General features: G+C 35.2%; 1 protein-coding gene across 2 annotated transcripts in view; it reads right to left on the reverse strand.

Moving 5' to 3' along the window:
• FAF1 (Fas associated factor 1) overlaps positions 1-24621 on the reverse strand; it is a gene marked incomplete at its 5' end in the record, with an annotated part of 488979 nt that overhangs the window by 114935 nt on the left and 349423 nt on the right. For both annotated transcript variants that reach the window (XM_079696859.1, XM_079696858.1), the window contains 4 exons: positions 6073-6227; positions 20096-20177; positions 21355-21418; positions 22384-22510. In XM_079696859.1, the coding sequence (XP_079552985.1) occupies positions 6073-6227; positions 20096-20177; positions 21355-21418; positions 22384-22510 (428 nt within the window). The remainder of the gene's footprint in view (positions 1-6072; positions 6228-20095; positions 20178-21354; positions 21419-22383; positions 22511-24621) is intronic.

Below are 24621 nucleotides of genomic sequence, written 5' to 3' on the forward strand. Positions count from 1 at the left end.
AGCTGGATATTAACACTCCTTGTGTCTCCCATGCAGACCCCACACCTGGGCTATATTTGCTGGATCAAATGGAAGTGTAGGGCTAGAGTAACATGGTCAGCTAGCTTCAGCCAGGCATGAACCAGTGAGTAGTTTGGAATTAAGGGTAAGCCACTATGATGGAAAGTGCAGGCAAAGACAACCTACTGATAATAAGAGATTTAAGCCAATTAACTCTTGCCAAAGATTAAGTAATGTGGAAAACTATCACTTGATTATTAAGGCTAACAAGTACCTGTCAGCATAGAAGCAGAAGTCTACAGTGACCTGATATACTGCACCCAAGTGCATTAAATTCAAAAGCTAATACTGATAGGTAATAGAATTCTATCTGTGAACATCGGTACTAACTGTGTATGCAAAATTTAATACAAAGCTATGTATGTTACATGCAAGCTGTGTAACTCAGGCACTGTCAGCAATTCCTAGGGAACACTGCTTAGAAATAGTGTGCAATGCCTGATTTAACACTGTGTAGCATGTACACTGATGTGCCACACACTTTCAACTCAGGAACTTACATATAAGCAACTCATTTTTCAGCACTCGTAGCCGGCTAATTACCCAGTTGGCACTATCCTAGTTAAACTCAATGTTTAAATTTTCTAGAATTAGATAATCTAAAACAATACCTATATTGGATGTACTAAGTAAGACATTTGCCATGTGGGCCTGTTCAGAACAAGAGATACCCATTAACCCACTTATTACTGGTTAATATTGGTGGTTTATTGTGCCACATATGTTATATGGCTTTCCTTCATGAAGCAACTTCAGTCAAGAACCTGCAGTTCAGCACCAAGGGCACTCATGTGCCAATGTTCCCATTACCCAGTCCCAAACAGCTCTAATAGAGGTAAGCAAATCAATACTTATTGTGCTAGTGTTTTATATAGTTCTCTCTATATTTAATTCTGATGGTGCCCAAATGGACCTTTGCCTACCTTCTTGGCACAGCTCATCATGAAGCCAGTCCAGTATTCCTATATATCCTATGGGCATATTTACTTTAATCCATGTCATCACCAGTGCAGAAGGCTCAGAGTACCATCCCAAATGGCCCCATTTGAGAGGCCAATTACTTTAGAGATATCATAGAGACTTGGTGAGTCTGGGGAAGAAACTTTGGGACCAATGGACAAACTCATCTTGGTTGGAATTCAATCCTCTTTCCAGATGGTGGGTGCCTGGGGCACATGAGCATAGGCCACAATAGCCTGGGGTGCTATAGTGTCAGCAGAAGACGAGGTACCCAGTCTGGACATTTTTAGTTCATTCTGCAAGGAGAAGGCTTTTGAAGGCTTTTGCTTTATTATTCCTATTAATGCCTGTGGGGGGGGGGATCGCACAATTAGAGGGATATGGTAGCATTTCCAATGCTTTTTCTACTACCCAAGCTGGTCTCTCTTATCCATTATGTTTCAATAAGCCTATGAGAGATTATTGGGTTATTTACCAATATAACACTTATTTTTTAAAAGGCACTTTAATGCATTGAGATTATAGACATAGCTCCCTTGGGGAGCTGACAACCTAGCAGGGAGATAGACAATAAACATTCAGTATAATGAGTGCTATCAATACAAGTTAGTACAGTGAGTGATACCATGGGAGCATATAGAATGTGCATTTTTACCCAGACTGAGGCAAGGGAAGAATAGGAAGATGCAAGGCTTCCTAGAAGTGATACGTGTTCTGAATTTTAAGAAATTATTCTTTCATAGACCAAGCATTCATTCACTACATTGAGCTAAAAATACTCTTCTGCTCCACTGTCTGCCTATAAGCATATGCCAGTACCAGGATGAATCATTAACAAAACAACTTTTTGGAATCTGTCCATCCTGGTTGGTTGGCCTTAAATCCTCAGTTTGGTTCAGACCACACAGGATTACATTTTTTCTCTATTTTTTTCTCTCTTCCACAATTCTGATAGCTAATTATGAGGTTTAAAATACCAATATCCTTTTATAAGAATAGCAAATACCTGCAACCCAACAAACTAGGAATGTGGCTAATATTAAAAATCTCTGAATAGAAAGAGTGAAATTCTATTATCACCTTCTTGTGTCATCTCTTTCAAGTCCTTCCCTGGCTCACTCAGGTAGAGTGACTCAGTATGAAGTTCATCTATACTCCCAAAGCACCTTGTACATATTTCATGTTACATATTAGCTCTTATGTCTGTCTTGCTTACTAGACCATGAGTGTTTTAAGCATTAGCACTGTGTCTTTTTCAACTTTTCATCCTCAGTGCATAGCACCAATCCTGGTTCATATTAAACATTCAGTAAATGTTTATTCAATGAATAAACATGGAGGAATATATACCTTTCTTAAAATATTTTAGCCACTTCTAGAAGTGATATGCAAGATCTCTTTGTTTACCATTATCTATCTGTTTTTAGCTTTTTCTTTACCAGCATATCCTACTGTTTCTATCAGGACCATTGTTCAACTGGATATTTGGGAAATTATACCCTCCAGCACCTCTCAAGACTAACAAGGGCTTTCTGCCTACTGCTTTAAGAAAGAATGGCTCTGAAATGCAACTACACATGGCAGCCAGTAAGACTATAGAGAGTTTTCCAAGAAAGAAATCTTATTTAGATATACAATACTGAAATTATAAGCAACATTCTTAAGTGGAATTAGAAGAATACATTCATTTGCCAAATTTTTATTGTTTCTTTCTCTGAGAATTTTGTAAAGTTCCTTGTTTAATGAGACAAAATAAGTCCTTCCAGAAGATCACGATTTAGTGAGGGAGAAAACAGGCAAGTAATCACTACTGCTAAAGTGTGATCTCTCAGTTCACATTTGGAATGTTCCAAGATCAATCTAGAAGTTATTCTAATCCATTATACAGATATAGGTTGGTTAACTTAAGTATTCAACTTAGAAACTTACTAGACTCATTTTGAAAGTGGGAAATCCAAATCATCAACACTACAGGGGTGTATACCAGTGACATTCTATAGTTCTTTTTTATTCTAGTTTGTTAGCGAAATCAGGTATTCTGGTTTGTTAGCAAAATCAGGAAATTTGACTTATAACAGCAATTCACATTCATATTCTAGTAACTTTACCAAAGCATTCACTTAGTTCAATATCTTTCACTTGTCTTCTAGAAACAGGAGAGATTCACAGTAAATTATGGAGGACTAATGTTTCTGGAGGCTTAATCCAAGTATTTCTTAAGCAAAAATAAATTTGCTTGGCAAGTCCCTTCCTGTCTTGGGCATCAATGTCTCCAGCTATCATACCAGAGTATAGTCTCAGAAAACCACTAAGGAAGCATCCAGGCTAAATAGCTTATAGGCTTAGGACTCTTGAAACTTATAGGATTAGCCTGAACTAGGATAACTAGATATGGGACCAGACAAGAAATACACCAGGAATCTATTTCTAAACTTTAACATTTGTCATAAAGAGATCACAGTTGAAAGGAAACGCACAGCAACAATCTTACTTGTGATGTCTAGACATCTCTTCTGTATTTCCACATATTAATTTGTCCCATTTTAACTACCTGGTAATAGCAAATGATGGCACAAAAACTTTTGTTATATAGACCACTGACCAATAAACATTAGTACAGAAGACTTCTACTGAACCGAGAGAGGGAAAGTTTTAGGTTTTGTTACTCATTGTTAATCACATCAAATGGATGATGCAATCAATTTTCATGACAAACACTTTTGAATAAATGTGATAAAGATCCAAGAAACATCATAGAGATGGAAACTCAAATAATTGTATTTAGATTAATCTATGGTAGATGGTGAGAAAATTGCGGCTAAAGCTAAACTCTTTTTGGGGGGCAAGAAATCAGCCTAACTTATAACTTCGTATATCAAAAGGTAATCGACTTTTACTCTCTCTTAGGAATATGCCATTCCAGTGAATTTTCATCTTGTGTTTGTAAAATGTGAATTTTACCATAGGCCTTAACTGTAATAACGAGGAGATGTACATGAACAGTAGCTACATAATTTTATTTATTACTTTATAGAGAGAAATGTAATACCTTAACTTTAAATATCAATAGTTTTTAACTTGTAATATGAATAGAACTTGACTTTGAATAAGGACGTCAAGTATCTTAAATCCCAGAAATTATGTTCTCTTTCTCCCCACTGCCCTGTTTTTTGTTGCTATAAATGTTTATTAAATTCCTAGATGTTTCTATTTAGTTTTTAATATCATTTCTTTTTGTTTTCATAACAGTAACCTAATAATGGGATGTCACATTTTTTAAAATGTAGATTGAAATATCCTATCATACTTCACAGTTGGTCTTGCAATTCACTGGGAAATAGCTCTAAAGCCTTAAACAAGGCCTTTATTTTGTGTTTTAAAAAAGTGTCATAAGGAGTTAATAGGACACAGCTGTACTGGTTCTTTCTAATAAGCAGCTTCTGTCGCTTTGGTCACCACAGGTGTCTCTGTAACCTGCAAACTCTTATTACTAGTGTATCAAAGTTGTGCTACTTAACAGACTTCTTTAGTAAAACATAACAAAGCAATTACATGGCTGTTGATTGCCAGTCATAAAAAAAAACCCCTCAAACACTACTTTTCAAAAGAAACTACACTGCAATTTTTTGTCATTGTAAAATAAAAGGAACTAAGGAATTAAATGGAGGATAGAACAAAATAACAGCAGGTAGCCCGCTGAACTTAGCCACTACAGATGGTTTAGAAATAGTGTTTCCTTCTCCATCAAGTTGTGGATAAAAGGAAAGGAGGAGATTCCTTACTGCCAGTGAATGGCAAAAGATTTAGCCAAGTCTCCAGTCTATGTATTTTGCCTCATGAAAGCCCTTCGATGCTGCATTTTTATCTGTTTTTGGCACTGCTTTTCATCACCTTTAACTGAGTGTGAATAATAACCTGATTTAATTTAAACAAATACAGGTGCTAAAGGTTCTTTATTTATGTATAACAGGGAAGGCAGGGAAGGCATATTTCCAAGGCAGAACGAAGTCATCCTATGAAATTTCCTAACCATTTACTTAAAGAAATGAAGTATTAGATGAAGAAATTGCTTCAACATTCTTTTTGCTTCACATTTAAGAGAAGAATCATCTTTTTTTTCAGATTCAGATTACATAAAACAAAGTCTGAATGATGAGCAAAAATTCAGTGAACCATAAAATAATAAAAAGACAAATCAGATGATTTCTAATTGTTCTACAGTCATTTAAATTAGGTAACTACAATAGGATTGCCTTGAAATGAATGAATTTAATCGCCCTGTTCATAAACCAGCAGTCTGTGATGATGATTGTGTTAACACACCCAAAGTAGCATCACAGGATGTTATGGCCACATGTGTAATTAAACACGATGAAATATATTTCAGATGGCAAACTCAAATAGGCAAAATATGAATAATTATTCATCACTTACAAATATTATGATTAACAAACTAAGTAAATTTATCCTGACAGCTAGGAAGGGACTTTTTTTTTTTTTCCCATTGAGAATATGGACGTAATGCTGGCTGTGTGCAAAAGAATGTGTGCAATAAAGCGATTACATCAATTAGCATATGCTAGAGTTAAGCTATTACCAACTCCAATGGACTGGTCCAGAATGTCCTGCCTTCATCACTGGAATTATTAAAAACTAAACTTACTAGTAGGATTATATATTAGATTTTCCTTGTCTTTTCTGAATATTATTAGAAACAGATTTTAATATTCAACAACATATTAGAACATAAGAACATACAGTACATAGGAAGGTACTATATTATTATTATTGCAAAAAGACAAGAACAATGTATTTTGGTTTTGGTTTTCAGGTTATTCTTGAATTTAAGAAATCTTTTATTAGTTAAGGTATTTTTTCACAATTGAAAATAACTGCATGTTAACTACAACAAATAGCTTTTATCTAATTAAATGTAATAATAGAAAATTTAATGCTGAGGATGAAAATGTTTATGATGATAAGAAACCAAATACAATGATGACTTTTGACAATAAAAAAGCCCAACTTATAACTTGTGAACAACAGTATTACCTTGCTCTATTGGCGTCCTTTGTCAGGTCCCAAGCCCAGGTTATAAAATTTTGACTCAGATAAGAGACGATAGATTCAGCACAAAGCATTTGTGAGCAGAACACGTTGGTTAATACACTTTCATCGTGGTGGAGGTAGACAGCAAGAAGCTTTCTCTGAAAAGAGGGGAAAAGACTGATGAATTAAAATATGCACTAATGTAATATTTCTTGAATTTTGGAAAGGCACAGTCAGTCAATATAAACAACAGTAAAAATTAAATGCTATTCCCTAAAAGAGTACCTGACACCTGGAGCTCCTAAAGCATCTACTAATGTGAATACATTTTGCTTCCTTACACTCTAAAAAGCCTAGGATGATTGTATTGTTTTACAGACTGCTGTCGCAGATTCCTGTTAACATGTGCAAGCCTATCTCAAGCACAAATTGTAACAGAATGGCATTTTCTTTAAATAAAATGGAATTACCATTCTTTGTATTTAACACATACTTTATATGTAAAGGGAAAATTAATTCTGAACTATTCAACTATACAGAGAAAAAAATACTGATTAAGATTGGATGCCAAAATCTCTCTTACATATTTTTTGTTTTTAATCTGAGCACTAAATAGTCTCTTCTACTCGAAAGAAAATGGTCTGAAATAAACTTGTTTTAGTTCCACAGGTAATTTCAAAGCCCTTAATGTGTTCCCATGTCAAAGTCCTTACTTAAGAGCATGTGACATCTAATTGCCATTTGAAAGGATGATAGAAAAATGTTCACTTCACATGAATTCTTTCTAGTTTATATTTCAGAAAATGTCCAGTGAAGTTTTTCATATGGAAAATTATTCTTTCCCTTTTGCCTGATAAAACTTGCTTTCAAGAAATGACATTTGCTCTCTTAAAAGTATCCTCTGTAATAGTTGGATAATCAATAAAATAACTGAAACTAAAAACTGAAATTGAGCAACATAATTTGCAAATGTCAGCTTTAATCACAACAATGATGATTAAAGAACCTAAACTGTCCTTAACTTTTTGGTGCTACCTTGTAGAAGAGCTGAGTTAAAGAACAGTCAGTTACCAGGACATGGAAAGATAAAATTTTATGGTAAGGACAATATACACATCTAATCTGTGAAATTCTGGTGAAGGAAAATTTCAAGGAAGTTGTAAGAATGTGATGAAGAAGAAACCTGCTGTGTGGGATTCTAAACAAAAGAAGGACATTTACAGAAAAAGGGCTCGTGTTGATGAAAGTCTGATGCTTGGAATTATCCTGATAAATAATCCAAATAATAATCCTAATAATCCTAATCCTAATAATAATAATTAAAATATTTTCTTCAAAGAGAAATTTTGTACTAGATGAGGGTAGCCAGAGGTACTTTAATCCCCAGAATAAACCTGTAAAATAGTATTCTTAACTTCATTAGCCTATGCGGAAATTGAGCTTTAGAAACCTGACTTATCCTAAATTCTACAACTAGTAAGTAAGTGGTACATCTGGGATTGGAACCCAGATTGACTGACTCCAAGCCTAGTGTTCTTTCTTTGGATACTGTAGCAGGGAACCTAACTGCACTATAGTCAAGACTTGGGGAGCTTGTAGAATATTAAGGCACGAGATGCTCATATATCAGTGCTTCCAGGGCCTCAGAGACAGCATGTAATGGGAATAAGGACAAAATGCTTCCATGTGTCCATTCATTCATTCATTCATTCAACAAGTATTGGTTAAAATATTCTTCGTGTCAGGCCCAGCAGGAAGCAGTGGTGATTAAATGCTAAACAAGAAAGATTTAGGGTTTTTTCATCTATGTTGATATATGCAGATACCAGTAGCTGGTATCTAGGAAGTTTGTAATCAGATACATTGTTGGAGAGATACTTATCTAGAAAACTCCTACTCATCCATTAAGGCTCAAAGCAAATGCCTCTGGGAAGCCTTCCCTGATTCCTTCAGGCAGCGTTAAGAGCTTCCATTACTGGGCCTCTGTCTCTTCTATTTTAGTATTACAATTGTTTACCAGTTTCCCCTCTAGACAAAGTTTCTCAAGGGTGAGAACCAGGTCTCTTTCAGTCTTCTTTGTATCCCTAAGTTAGCACAGGTCTCAGCATGTTTGAGGAAAGAAACATGAATGCTGATTATCAACCATAGCACTCTGGCAAAAAAGACACCAAATGGTAGCAGCAATGCCAAATCACTCTTAGTAAACAAATCTAGAAATCTGCTGCTTTAGGGAAAGGAACGTGAACCTGGCAGCACTAACAAATTCAGAGCTCCTCTTCTTAGAAGCTCTCTGGCCCAATAGACAGGCGGATATCAACCTTTAATTCTGCTTGATCGTAACTCAGCAACTACCTTTAATGAGACACTGGGAACAAGAGAGCTGTCCACTTTTGAATCAGCATATTTCTAACCAAAGAATAGCAATGGCTAAATCTTTAAAATGCCTATTTCTCTCAAGAACACTGCAATGGAATATTTAGACTTTGGGAAAGAGATTAGCGATTTACATTGCTATCTCACTGATTTAATTTAAATGCTCTTCCAAACCAAACACACATATGCTGAAGAGGCTACTAGGAAACCCAACATGGAGAGTTCCCTATACGTGCAGCTGACAGTGTTGACTGAAACTAAACTTGGAAATCCAGGGCACTAATGCACAATATCAAGCAATAAAACAGCATCTCTTTGGCAATATTTAATTTAAAAAAGAAGAAAGAGGTAGGCGAAGATCAGGCACTGTTTTGGAGGATCAACCATTCTGCATTTCAAAGCATTGGTCCCTGCAATATCCAGGTTACTGTGCTAGAATCTCGACTATTATATCGCAGTTGTGAGAGGGAGGGCAAAGATGTGTTTACTCAGTGATTAGGCCCTTAGAATAAGCCTCTAGCTCCTAGAGAGACAGCTCACCACTTATTCATTTGGGCCAATTCACAAAGCCTAGGAAGATTAAACATCCATGCTGAGAAGACAAGCGAATGCAGACGGTGAAAAAGAAATAAAAATTCTTTAAAAACTCTGAGATGACTTCATTATTTTTCCACAAGGAAACTTTAGGAAAGTGTTTAGTTAGAGAAAAACCCACATTGACCTCTCTCTAAACCCTTAATCTTTCCTTTGTGGTGGCATTGCTTTGTGGTAAGCGACTGGCTCGCCTCACCCCCCTTTTCACTAGAAGCTGAGAGAAAAAAGGCTCTGGAGAAACAGTTTTCGTTCTAGGGACACAAACCCCTGACACTGTTAAACATGAGATGCCAGGAAAACACACTTAAAAAAAAATTCTCACTTTAAGCTCTAAACTGTGAGAAAGCAGATGATACAAAGAGTATCAGAAAAGGATCTTCAGGTTAGGGGTACTCCCACAGTAGCTTTCAAAAGAGAAACTGAATAATCTTAAAATAATCTTTTCTCTCAAACACAGTAAGCTTTCAACAAAAATTTTTCTTCTGCTATTATGACAGTAAAAATAAGCAAAATATAAAGGCTCAATAATACGCAAATGCTACTAAATTTGGGCTTCATAAATCTCTGATTAAATTATAGGCACACCTAAATGAACCCCAGACTCAGATTTCTGATTACTTTATTGAGCTCAACTAAACATAGTCCAAAACAGTGAGAACTGGGTTCAGCATATCAGAAAACTGCTTTTGTGAAGAAAGCGCATCTAGTACATAGAAGAAGCATAGGAAAATGTTTTGTTTTCCATTACTATAACCATTTTTCCCTTTGGCCCATTAATAATTTAGTTCAATAACATTTACAGAGTGCCTATGTGTTAGGCATTGAGAATACAAAGATGAATAAAACAAAGTTCCCTTGCTCTCTAAGAGTTGGGGGTGGGGAGGGGGTGGTGTATGGAGAAAGCAAAGAGTTAATTGCAGTATCATATGAGAAGCAATAAGATTGGGGCATTAAAAAACCCTACATTTTATTTGTCCTTCCTAATTTGGCAGAGAGGTGTAAGTCTGGCTGACGACAAAGGCAAGCAGCCCAGCTATACTCTCCTCAGACTCCCTCTTTGTGATCTAGGTTTTGGTTAACAGTTAAAGGAAAGTCTCCAAGCATTAAAATAACAGAAAGCTCTGTGCTAAACCCGGTTTTGCCACTCACCAGCTGTGTGACTGTGGGGGTTAGATGGGTGCTGTAACAATTGTGGATAAAGTAGGTAAAGTGCCTATTTACAATGCCTGGCCCATAGTAGGTGCCAAGTAAAATGCAGCTGTTAGGATCAAGATTCTGGAACTATCCATGCAAAATAAAGGATTTGAAAGCCATTTCAAGAGAAATGATAGCCATGAAAATGTATGAAAGATTATACAGCTCCTTCATTTCTCCTGCTGGCCATAGTGTTTGGGATGCTTCATTGTGTCTGTGCCTTCAGGGCCTCACTAATCTTCACATTCAAACCCAGGAGCTAAGGTACCGAGTTGATGCTTAGGAAGTGCCAAGCTGACAGCAACCAGTGTGACTTGGCCTTGAGCTACAGTAGCTATTGTATTTAGACACTTAGCATCACAGAACCACAGAACATTAGAGCTGGAAGAAATGAGCTGGCTATGTCTCAAAATAAGCCAGGCACAGAGCAGACGCTTAGAAAATATTTGCTGATGGACTGAAAAGGAAGTTGTCTAGTTTCATTTTAAGTACGAGAACATCTATAATCTGTGTGTTCAATGATTTTGAAGTTGATATGACAAATGATTTCTAGAAATGGTATATCATAGTTTTTTCAATATAAGAATTAAAATAGGGCCTCCCTGGTGGCGCAGTGGTTGAGAGTCCGCCTGCCGATGCAGGGGATACGGGTTCGTGCCCCGGTCTGGGAGGATCCCATATGCCGCGGAGCGGCTGGGCCCGTGAGCCATGGCTGCTGAGCCTGCGCATCCGGAGCCTGTGCTCCGCAACGGGAGAGGCCACAACAGTGAGAGGCCCGCGTACCACAAAAAAAAAAAAAAAAAAAAAAAAAAAAAAAAAAGAATTAAAATAAATTAAAAATAATTTCCTTTGTATAAATTGGGAGCTGATTTTATTTCTCCTCTTTCAGTTTCCCTTCTCCTTTTCTATCATCATTATCATCACCGTAATAATCAGAATTATCGCTGTTCTTTTCTTTTAAGCTTGGGGGTGGTTTACTAACACAAACAACAGATACACTGATACAACAATAAACACTCTTTTACATTTTACCTAGATTTATCAATTATTAACATTTTGCCATATTTGCTCTATCATTCTTTTTATGCTTCTTTCCCTGAAACATTTAAAGTTGCACATATCATGACACCTCCACCCTACTTTAGTGTCTGTCTCCTAAGAAATAAGGACATTCCCTTACATAACCATAATTTCTTTAATCACACCTAAGACATTTAATATTGTTTACAATATTTAAAATTTAATATTGCTACAATCATCTAATACAGAGTCCATATTCAAATTTCCCCAGTACCTCAAAATGTCCTTTGTAGCTGTTTTATTTATTGTTTTAAATCCAGGTTCTAAATAGGATCATCCTAGTACACTGCCCATTTCCACAATCCTGTTCCTGTATATGGATATTCATAGGTCCAGCCCAGCACCCAACCATGACTCAAGATAAGCACACTGTAAGAATAGAGGCAGGGCAGCATGAAGCTACATTGTCTGGATTCAAATTCCTGCTTTGCCACCACCCACCTGTGGAACCTTGGGAAAGCTACTTCTCTTTTCTGTGCCTTGGGTGACCCAGTTCTGGAAGTCCAACACTCTGTCTAGATGGCAGTGATGACATGACTGCTATAACAGAGGTGGTCCTAGGGTCTAGGCATGAACAACAGATTGGCTGCTTCTTTATGAAGGTGATACTTGAGCTGAATTCTAAATTTAGGTGATAGTGAGGAAAAGAAGAGTGAAAAAGAGGAAAAGCAAAGAGAAAAGGTTGGGAAAGGCCCTGTGCTGTCAATGGCCTGATGTGTTCAAAGAACTCCAAGCTAGTAATTTTTGAAGAGTGAAGAACCAGAGTGCAGATGGATTTTGGAAAGAATTGTGACACTTTGCCTTTTTTGTCTCCCAAAGCTGAGTTTAGGGACCAACAGGTAGCAACCAACTAGAGAGGTTCCAAAAGGAAACAGCCAGCTACTGAAGATGAGGAGACGCCAGGATGGTACCTTCTTCCTCTCACTTCCTGAAGCAGATGTTGGAATGGCACTCTTGAGGACACAGATGTACTTGAGTCTCACAAAGGGAGAACTCTCATATGAAAGTCACAGGTTAAACAAGCAAACAAACTGAAAAGCCTAAAGCAAAATCAAACTCTCTTCATAAAATAAGTTGACAAATGTTCACTGGGTACAGAGCTTTATCAGTTTTCATTGTTCAAATGGTAATATTCAGGTTATAAAATACCTTTGAGGAAGATAAACATGTGTCTAAAGTTTCTATGAATAAGGAAATTGGAAGCTCAAGTGATTGGCTGTTATAGCAAACTGTTTTTACTTTCCTTTTCTGTGAAATATTTACTTATATTGCTTGCCCATATTGGGTTGTTGTCTTCTTTTTATTGATTTTTAGAGTTCTTCATAAATGTATATGTTAGAGAAATTAAGTTTCCAATATCTTTAATAAAGATACTAGGCACTACTTAACATCAGAAATACTTTTTAATACAGTTATTTATAAACGATTGTAAATGACAAAGCAAATATAAAACCAACAGATCCTACTGAAATGCTTCACAGAGGAAAGAAAGGTCAAAACACATTACTGTAGGTCTATGACAAAAACAGTATTATTCTCTGTTTTGTTAGGTACTCCAAGAAGGGTGTGGGAGAAACAGGATACTAGAAGATACACATGTATAAAAAGGTATACAAAAGCTAACAGGCTGTGAAATGTAGGAGGCAAAAAGTTTGTAAACTACACTGTGCTATTATCATACTATGATTTTCTAATCATCGCCTGACACTCCACAATTACACATATACAAACGCACACAGTTGCTCAGTCTCTGCTATGAATTTCTCCCCTCCCAACCATCCTACAAACTGCCACCACATTACTTATTCCTCTGACAGTGTCACCCTCTTCTTCAGAACTTTCAAAAGCTAACCATTACCTAACAATAACAAAAGTCTTTACCTGGCATTCAGGGATTTCCATGATGAAACCCCAATCTATTTCTCTATTTTAGTCCTATTTCCTGCTGCTCCTTTACATGTAACAATTATGCAGGCCCACTCATCTTCTCTAACATGTGCATCTGAATAACCTGGTTACTGTTAAGGTAAGGGTCATTATTCCAAGGTGGGTTAATTGCCAAGATATTTTAATCTCCATTTCAGAGAAAATAAAATGGAGGCTTATATAGCTAGTCAGTATCAGGGTCCAGTTTCAAATCCAAATCTGCCTGATTTATTCAATGTCCCTCTACTATAAGCAAACAATCTTAAAGCTGTTTCACATACATGTTAAAGACATTTTACTTATATTAATTGCTTGTTAACCCTGTGAGGTATGTACTACAATACAAATTTTTAAATTGATGCTCAGAGAGATTAAGTAACCTAGTTTTAATAGCACACAGCAAGTAAATGGGGACTCAGAATCCAAATATAAGAATTCCGATTATTTCTCTTTCTACCATGCCTTTTATCTTTAAGTGAAAATGTTTAAGATTAGATATGGAACAAACTTCTTGAATTTACAGATGGAATACTTAAGGGATCCAATTTAGCTTTTTATCCTTTAAAAATAGGTAATATGAATAACAAATACTTTCTAGGGACAGGGAGGGCTCTTTGAGAGAAATAATACAAATATGAATAAAGTCTACTAAAAAAATCAGCCTTGTTTTTGATATTTTAATAAATTTTACCTATATTGCTTTTTGAATATGGTTATATGGTCCTCAAAAAAATGGTGAATAGCAGTAAATTGAGAAGAATGTTTTACACAGCAGCATATCTTAAAACTAACTTAATTATTAACTAAAAAATAATTTTATTATAAACATTAAAGATTTTTACAATTTTAATTAGGTAGATCTGATTACTCAGTTGGAGAATTAGAGGCAAATTCTAAATATGATGCTAACAATATACTGTTTAGTGGAAATATCTAATTACAGAACAGTATATTTGGTACGGTTGCACTTACATAAAACTTAACTTTTTTACTGATATATATGTTTGGAGACTTTTTCAAAAAATCACATTTAAAAGTAAAAACATTTAATAGTGGTTATTTTCAGGTTTGGGATTATGAGGCAATGCATTTTTCGACTTTAAATGCATCTGTATTCTTTTCTTTTCAAAAAATATTTTATTTGTATAATGAAAACACATTTCAAAACATTATATTAGCGTCATAGTTCTTATCTCACACATGTGCAGGATGCCGTCCTAGCTGTCATAAAAAATTACTCTAAAGACACTGTCTGCCTTTAAGGAATTTAAATTGAAAAGACAACAAAGACAAGATGAACAGACTGGGCATATTTTCCAAAGCACAAATAGGTTTGTTTGCCTGATTTTTCTGGATGATGGAGTGCTAGAAACTCACCAACTGCAGTTGTGGCTTCCGATTTGTATAGAGCTTATTTTGCCTAACAAATATTGACCAGTGATGGTTATTTAGGTTTCTTTTAACCTGAGGAAGTAGAAATAGCACTACTTTAAAATGGGTTGATTTTTAAAAATGAATGTAATAAAACTTGATAATGAACAAGCACTGTTAAAAGCAAAGCATTCATCTCAGTGCCATAAATGCTCAAATGGGTTCTCAAAATTCCTCTGTGGAACTGTTCTTAGAGCTAGTTCATGAACAATCAGTTTTGTTACTTTATAAACATTTCTCAAATTTGTCCAAAACTGTTTAAAAAGCACCTTAGCCATGATGCTGGGTGCATTTATGAATAGATCTCATTTAATCCTCAAAACAACCACATAAAGTAGATATGTATTATCATCTTTTTTTTCCCCTAGATTAGAAACAGGCTCATTACTTGTTTGGGAACAGAGTTACTAAGTGGGAAATCAAGATGTAAAGCACTGGTTTCCTTAATTTATGTATAATATTTGGAAACAGCACTGGGTGTGAAGTGAAGATCTAAGGAGGTGTAACAGGATTACTGATATCAAAGCCCAGTCTTCCAAAGGGCTGCTGGGATAGGAACAATCCTTCCCATGGGACATAAACCCTGGCACTGGGATTTTTATTGCTGTTGATTTTCAGTTACTACAAATGTCTAATCATTCTCTAGGGTACTTTTTGTTGTGAAGAGAACTCAGGGACAGCAGAACTGAGAGGTGCGGAGGCTCTAAGGAGAAAAAAGAAAACCTCTTTAAGAAAGTCCCAGGGAATCATGGTGTGGCCAGTGGTAACTCTTCTGCACATAATTAAGGAAGCTAACCACTGGCTCTTACTTACCTAAAGATAAAATATAAGGTTCATTCAACAAATATTTTTAAATGCCAGGTAATGCCAGGGCATCACAGTCCCCTCCATGCTCCTGTTGATGTTCCCAGCCTCATCATACCATGCAATCCAACTCTCTGTCTTGCATTTTTTTGCTCTCTGTCTTAATTTTTTTGGTTTTAATTCCCTCAATTGTAATCTTCTGGACTTTGCTTTTGACCTTCCTTCTGTTTAGAATTCTGTTATTTGCCTAAGTTTCATTTATCTTCTAAGATTCAGGTCAGAGATACCTCCTCAAGAAATCTCCCTGAATTCTAAGGCAGATGAAGTACCTCTCCTCTTTGCTTCCATAGCATGTTACACTATATGGAACTATTTATATTGTCTTATCATCCCTACTAGACTGTGAACATGTCAAGGGCAGGAAACCTCTACATCCTAGGTCCTTAATAGGCATATGATACATATTCATGGCCTTCAACTCAATGAACATCCCTAATAGTTAAGGGCAAGGGAGAAGATCATAAAACTGATCAACCCACTGCCAGAAGTCGAAACTTTGTCACAATATACTTAAACACAAGAACTTAGAATACCTGTTTCACTGAAGTTGGAGCTCTGCTTTGAACAGTATTGTAAATTCCTCATGAAAAAGGCAGAAAAAACTATGAGTACTCTCACCAAGTGCTCTCAAATGAAATCAGTCTGAAGCAGTTTTCATTAAGATGGATTGAATGTGGCATCGTGAGAAACACTTTATCAAATGTAGTGTTTTACTTAGTGATTAACTATATACCAGTTGATGAAGCTCCCCAAATCCTTTGTAATCCCACCACTCCAATAAACATTTAATGAGTATATAAGTTCAAAAAGCCTAGCAGAGGATTTAAACCTTCAATCTTGTTTTTATTTACTCTTGGAACTCAATTTCTCACTTCAAGTGAAGAATGCTGGTGCTCAAGGCTCATCTGTTGCCCTGGTAAAATTAATGTGCCTCCCACAGTTTAAATTAAACATGCGATGTTTAAGACGAAAGAAATTTAGTAACAATGGCAGAGTATCGGTCATTCTTGCCTTAAAATATTTGAACATTAGCAAACTGTTTTCTTAAAAATGATTCATTCAGAAGTTTTAAAAAAAATATTGAAAACGATTTGTTTTCACTCTCAAATGTACAGTCTGAAAAGGAGAGATGAAGTTTGAGGATCGAATCCTGTAGTATAGCAGTTAGCACTGAAAAGCTTCTGGAAGTAAGGTGGTATAGTGTAAAACACACTTACATGTGTTGGAACACCTGCACTCTCATTTGGCCTCCACTACTTACCCTTGATTTGTCTTTGGTTAAGTCATGTAGCTTTTCTGAGTTTCCTCATCTCTACAATGAGAATATTGATATTATATATCCCCATCTCACTGGTTTGCTGTGGGGTTCAAATGAGATATGCATAGGAAGAAGCTTCATAAACCACAGAGCACAATATAAATCTAAAGTAGCAGTGCTATTTCTATACTTTCTATACAGTCCTCTCTATTTTTGAAAGGAGATGTATATAATTTGGTTGATGACTGTAATAAATGTCCCTGCTTAGATCTAATTTTGAATAATTTACCCATTCTGTGGATGAATTTTACTTAAGTTTAGGGCAATGTAATAAATGATACATAAACTGTTATTGATCTTTAACTTGGGAAAGAGAAAAAAGGAAAGAAAAAAAGCCCTGGACAAGGGGAAAAATATAAAGACAGTTTAGGAGTCCAAATAGGTCAGTGGATTTGGGTATCAATCTAATATGAAACAAAACACATGAACCAATGATTTCCAGTTGTTAAAATACCAACACACTCATCAAAAGCAAACAATCAATTGTTTCATTAGAAATACCCAGAAGTTAATAAGAGTTTACGCTCCTCTGGGAATCATCAGTCTGAATAAATCCAAATGCCAATTTACTATACAAAGACACTCAATAAAAAGTTCTTTCGTCTATTATATACTGTATATTTAAACAATGTATTGTCACAAAGTTATAATGTTTACAGTAGCTTTTAAAATGGAATTTAAAAGATGTCTATGCTTATTTGGGAGCTATATTTAGGTTATAAAAGGCCCTCACATCTTCTGGTTACTTCAACTGCTTAGCAATCTTACTGGAAAAGCAGAGACGAATTAATCCCAAATACATTCTTATCCAGGAATGAATTGAAAAATAGATTATTTTAAAGCTATAATTACTCTTTCAAACATATTTATGTGCAACAATAAGTGATTGTTTAAATATAATAACATTGCTGTACAATGAGAGACTTAATAACCATTAGAAATCCTGTTATAATAAAGTATTCAGCATTACTTACAAAGCATTCTTGCAACAACAACAACAAAAAATTTGACCTGAATCTAACAAAGCTTTTAGACTTAATAGCCATTTCTCAGGAAATACAGAGATAAAGGAACAAGTTAAATCATATCACAAGGAAACAATCACACAAATCCAGAATCTGGAACAATCTGTAAGTCATCCAGCATGATTTCTTCACAAAGCAAATGTCATAAAAAGGGGTGGGTGGGGGAAAAAAGCAGGTGTCTGCTTAAAAGGATTTAAGAAATCTAACAACCAAATGTAATTTGTGATCCTTGAGTGGATCACGGTTTTCAAAAAAAGAGTCAACTGGGGAACTTTGAATATGCACTGGATACTAGATGACATTAGGAAATTATTGTTAGTATGTTACATGTGACAATGGTATTGTGATTCTGTAGGGGAATGTCATTATTTTTGGAAAGTGCATGCAGATGTTTTTAGGGGTAAAATATGATGTCTGTGATTCACTTTGAAATGGCTTAGCAAAAAATAATGAATATATAAGAGTATCCTAAATGTTTTATGCAGTTTAAGTTTTAATAACTTCAAAAGTTTAATTGCTAAAGCTCCATTAAAACTTCGGGATGCCCTGTATATAGAAGAAGCAAATATGGAAAAATTTTAGTAATTGTTAAATCTAGGTATAAGGGATTTAGTGTTTATTGTACTACTCCTTTACTTTTTCTGTATTAAAAATTGTTTTAATAAAAGTTAAAATATTATAAAATATAATTAAGTAAATGATTATATAATATTAAAAGGTGAAGATAAGCTGTTTTAACAGGATTTTAACATGACCAATTTTATATTAAATATGCATGTGCGCTCAATGAAATAAATAATAAATATATGGAAAGAACATATAAAGTTAATCTGTGTTAGAATATATTCTTTTAGCTTTTCAGTATCTTCCATAAACCTGTACTTATGGAAACTATAAACCTGTATTACCATAAATATATATTTCTTCAAAAATAAAATCCATTTAATATAGATTTAATAGTTAAAAAATAGATGTTTAAAATTGCCTTTACAATGGGCTATTCCACTATTCTTAGGGTAGAGAACAGTTTATGTTTCTTAATCTACTTCATTGAACTATCAATGATAGATCTAAGCTTGATCACTAATTATTGTCTTGGAATTCAATTTTTAAAACCTGTTTAAAATGAATTTTTCTTTCTTTAAGTCAGAGTTTAGGTCAGAGCTTAACATAAGTAGAAACTAGAAATTTCAGAGGCATCCTTGCACTCTATTCTCAAAATCCTTTGTCCTCTTTAATTCCAATAACTTTCCCTCTAACTCCACCTACACCTTATTCCTTCCTTCCTCTCTCTTTTTTCCTTCACTCATTAAACATACAGAGTATTTACTATGTGTAGGGATGTAAGGTACATCGTCACTGCCAAAAAGAAAATCAAATCTCTTGAGAAGACATATATATAAAAGAGAGAGAATGGATAATTAAAAGCAATGTGTTATCATTGCAAAGTACTAAAGGGTGGGTATGGAAGAGTAGGAGCCAACCAGGTAACGAGCAGGATGAAAGGTATTCCTGACAGTGGGGCAGCATGAAAAAAGAGTTAGATTATGGGGAAGTACAAATGGCACACTACTGCAAGATTTATTAAGTGTAAGGCAGGAAATGGGAAGAGCTGAAGCTGTAAAGATAGGCAGGAGCCAGATAACTGGGGTCTCGACTACAGTGTCAACATATAAATAGAGCAACCACACAGAATCTTTGTGCTCAAAATGTAACTTCTGATTTCTTGTTACATACTTGGATCTACTTGATTTCAAGATCACACGACCCATTCCTATATTTAAGGAAAAATCTTTTTCTTGTCTAAAATGACTTTTAGGAAAAAATACTACAGTTATAAGATATATACTATTAGATGGAATAATCATTTGGGGAAAAGACTGAAGGACAAATCATTTAGCAAGAAACTGTCAATCACATAACTGAAAAGAATACGAACACGTAGCCTGGTCCCTTCTAAGCATGTCCACCCCTTTCACCCCCTAAAAAAAAAAAACCCGTTTCAGAGCTTGACAAAGACTTCTGTAAAAGCTAGCAGTACCCTATCATACTACTGCCCCTCTGAAATGGGCAGCTTGGTGATGATTAGGTTAGTAGATGAACCAGAAACAAAATCAAGTCTTCAATCTGAAAAAAACAGAAAACATCAAGCATTGCCTCAGGCCTGGTGGTAAACCTATGGGATATACTTTTTAATCAGAAAAGGTAAGATTCCACTTACATCTCGGGCTTTCACATAGAAGGCCTCTTGAAAAGTTGCTTCTAATGAGCCAATAAAAAATACAGGATGGCAGTCACCATATCTATAGGAAAAATTGTGTCTATTAATTAAAATACATTTCAAATTTACTTCAAATTTCACAAGTCTAACCAATGAGTTTTAAGTAAATGTTGGGGCTAACGTCTCTTAAGTATAGACAAAACATTAAAACATTTCTTTAAAGGGTTAGGAATAGGCTTCATTAGTTTTTTGAACTCTTCTTGGCCTATACCGATATATCAGAACACTGGAATTTTAAGTACATCTAGCAAATGGACTTAATGAGTGCTATGAAACCATGCCATTTACAAGTAGCAATTCCTGGTTACCCACTTCCCTAAGATTTTCCTAGTTACAATAGCCTTAACTTTCCATTTTAGTTCATTTATTCTCTAACACAGAGGGAAAAAATGGTTCCTTGCTAAGTTTCCAAATTACATTACATCAGAAAATAGAACTAAAGAGAAATATTGTTTACATGAAAATTTAGGTTTAAATATTTAAATCTTTTTAAACACCTCTAGGTGAATCTCAAATGCATAGAAAATTTTATATTACACTATTAAAAGAAGAAATGCTAAATGATTCCAAAACAAAAATTAAAAGAAAAAATTCACTTATATCATTTTTAAATTATTTTTTTATTCAATATTACTTTTTAAATATTTTGTTTGGGGCTTCCCTGGTGGCGCAGTGGTTGAGAGTCCGCCTGCTGATGAAGGGGACACGGGTTCGTGCCCGGTCCAGGAAGATCCCACATGCCGCGGAGTGGCTGGGCCCGTGAGCCATGGCCGCTGAGCCTGTGCGTCTGGAGCCTGTGCTCCACAAAGGGAAGCCAAAATAGTGAGAGGCCCGCGTACCGCAAAAAAAAAAAAAAAAAAAGAAAAAAAAAATTTTGTTTGTCCTAGGATATACTAAAACTTAGTATCCTATAACCTAGTCCTTTTGGAAATATAGTCAAGATATTAAATTAGTAATCCATTTATTATGCTTCTATAAAGATATAGAGAGAAGATAAATACATCTCTGAAGCGGCACAGTTTACTAGTTATCTGACTTGAATACTCTGTATTCACTATTAGGACTATATATATTGATAAATGTATCCTTTGAATACTTTGAGAAGAAACTGAAAACAATCTAGGATTAAAGTTGCTCCAGAAAAATCACAGTAGCATTAAAAGAACATCAATTTTATATAGTTAATGTCCTAACCCTACCTTGAAGAAAACTCTGCTGTAAATTGTAATAAGGCATCTCCTTCATTTTCTGCGTTTTCTGGCACTAAAAAACAAACAAAAGGAAAAACAAAAACAAAAAACCAAAACAAATAGACACAAAAAACAAACCACATAACATCTAATCCCACATATAAGAAATATATTTAATCAATAAAGAGGAATTAAATTTTAGTTTCTGTGATACATCTGAGGAGACATTTTAACTCGACATACATTAGAAGATTTCATCAAACCTTAAAAAAGAACCTCAAAAAATTTTCAAGCTCATAAATTTTTGAAAACCAGCTGATACAATCCTGCTAGGTGTTGAAAATATGTGCCAGTCATCAATTATGCTTGAAATGACATCTTATGATTAAATTATATAAAAAGTTCTCAAATTATTCTAAAGACTTTATTAATCAGGAAAATAGTCATTTTATGTAAATATCACATCTATTTCTGCCCATGAATGTCCCCTAATTTCACAGAGTAAACGAGCCATTTATGGACTTATTTTAATAGTCATTTTGTATGACTATTATGTAGCACCACTTACGATCCTATACTATGCATCTTGTCAGGTGCAGGTGAGGGAGATGGCACATTTAGTTTACTTCTTTCCTTCCAAAGATGGGTACCAGTGAATGGAAAAGTAATATAACTACTGATAAAACTGATATCTCCAATAAGATGTGTGGTGACAAGTACAGTCACAAAAAGTACAGCTATTTTGTTTATCAATTTCTGGGTTTAAAGTAAAGAGATAAACTCATAGCTAATTATACGTGTGAAACAAAAGTTACATTCCCTTGAGTTTTTAATGAATTTTACTAAAGTATTGGGAATGGTTGGGCTTAAGATCAAAATTCAAGAGGCTCTAGTTCCTATGAATAATGTCTACTTCCTATATTTTCTCTCTCCAAACCTGAAAGTCAGTAAGAGATTTTTAAGTTCATTGTTCCTCATAAGTTTCTGTACTAGGAGGGAGAATTATAATGCTGGACCCAAAGAGCTATTAATACTCACTCATTGGAGATTTCCTCAAGGCAGATGACGCCATGCCGAATACTTCTCCATCATCCACCCCAAATTCGGAAGCATCTTCAAAGTCATCTCCATCACTATCACTAACCATATGAACATCGGTGCTTTGCTATTTAAGGAAAGTCCTATGATTAGTTTCATACTGACTTTAGGAAATCAAATCCCAAAATATAAATTATGTAATTACAATAGGACATTAGCATTATAAAAGTTTTATTAAGTAAGAAGCTATTTGCTAGAGTGAAGCTTAATATTTCTCATTTTAAGGCTTACATATATTTCTAATCTTGCTGTGATACCCCTAGACTAAAGGCTGGAGCCTGAGTGAAAAAGAAGAATGCTCACAAACTCAATGAAGACTGGGATTTTTATCTGTTTTACCCCCAGCCTATGGTATACAATTAGGTGCTCAAGAAATATTCGCTCAATAAATGAAGAAATGGGTACAATTAAGAGGTCAGAGATAAATAAGCTATACGAGTCTTTCAAAAAGCTCATGGTAGTCTAAACTTTTGGGCAGAAGTAATGGTAGCATTTAAAAATTTGCCTCTTCCCTACTGCAATGGTTCTCAAATTTCTCATTAGTGAAATATGGTACACTATCCCCATGTATTATTGGAAGATAACATGAAATACACTATATACGAAAGCTCTTTGTAAACCGAAGGCCATTAAATATGAGATGTAATAATGATGCTTCAATTCAATAAACATTTACTGAGAATTTACTACATGCTGGGCACTAATAAATATGCTCCGTTTATTTTGTTTTCAGCAACGTCCATTGAGATATAAGGTAGTACAATGAAAAACATCAGTTTCAAAATATGAACTTGGCTCCTGATCTCTAAGTTAGAATGGGATTTCAAAAATAGTGAGATTTCAAACATTTGAACTGAGTTGTGAATACTGACAAATATTAATGTCTTGGATAAGAAGGGGGTCCCAGCAAGGTATCTGGCTAAGTGCCTATCTATACCATGTTTAATAAATAAAGTCTACAAAGACCACTGAATAAATGAAATTTCTATCTTTCAAAATATGTTGCTATGTACCTAAATTATGAAAATGCATTAAAAGAAACTCAGAATCAAAGACTCATGAAACTTGGTTAGAGGGGATGTTAGAGTTCAGTCAGTCATAGAGTCATAGATTTTAAAGCTGGAAGGGATTTTAAAGATCTCTCACTAACAGTTTTCAAATTTCTTTTCACAGAGTTACCTCCCTCCCCTAGCCCCAAGCAAAATATTATGTAAAATTATAGTGCATACAATAGATAAAAGTAAGGCCACTCTGGTTGATGCAGGGAGAGGGCAACAAGTAGCCTAATGCTCCTGGCCTTGGCCTTTTCTTCCTCACATCCCTCTGATAGCTGGGGTACCTCTGAAGGCTCTCAGGATATTACGGAACAATTTTTAAAACTATTAATTTAGTGAGTCTAACAGCTCCAAATAAGGAAGGCAAGATGTTTACTCCATATGACTCAGCAGGCTTAGCACTTCCTCCTTGGGCATAACCAAGCATTAATGCCCATAATTGTTAACATTTTCCCTCTTACCTTAAAGACAGTTTTCCCAATGGTTTGAATAGAGAAGGAAATGTACATATACTTACTGGATGAATAAAAATGAATGGTCCTTGCCCTAAGCACCTATCTGCTATTCTGACTATACCACTATTTCTCACAGAAGCCTTGGTTCTATTTGTACTCCTAATGCTACTTTAGTGTTTTGCTTTGTAGAGCCAACACCTCCTCTTGATTTCAGCAATTCAACAGCATAAAAATTCAAAACCCTTTCTCATTTCAAAACAGTGAAGGAGCCTCCCCTTCAAAATAACACATTTACTAGGACTATAACTGTACTTGAATTCCATCTGTTTCAGGTAGGCAAATATCTGGAGCATGAACTTCCTTTGAATTCTTAAATGGGTAAAGGCTCAGGACCTAAAAGGTACACTACACATTCCTTTAGGGTACTTAGCCAGGTTTGCAGGCAAGTGGAAAGAAACAAAAGTCCAGTATGACAAACTTTCTCACATCTTTTGTCAGCTAGGCTATCATCTCAGCCTTCACTTAGTCTTGCCTAGTACTCACCCTCCCTTAAAGAGGCATTAGATTAAGGTTTGAAGGACACAGGGATGAAAAAGAAAGGAACTGTTCTATATATCATCTTTTTTTTCTCACTGCTTTTACCTTACTCCCCCACATCTATCCTCTTT

The sequence above is a fragment of the Hyperoodon ampullatus genome (assembly GCF_949752795.1).
Source record: "Hyperoodon ampullatus genome assembly, chromosome: 2".
Lineage (NCBI taxonomy): Eukaryota > Metazoa > Chordata > Mammalia > Artiodactyla > Ziphiidae > Hyperoodon > Hyperoodon ampullatus.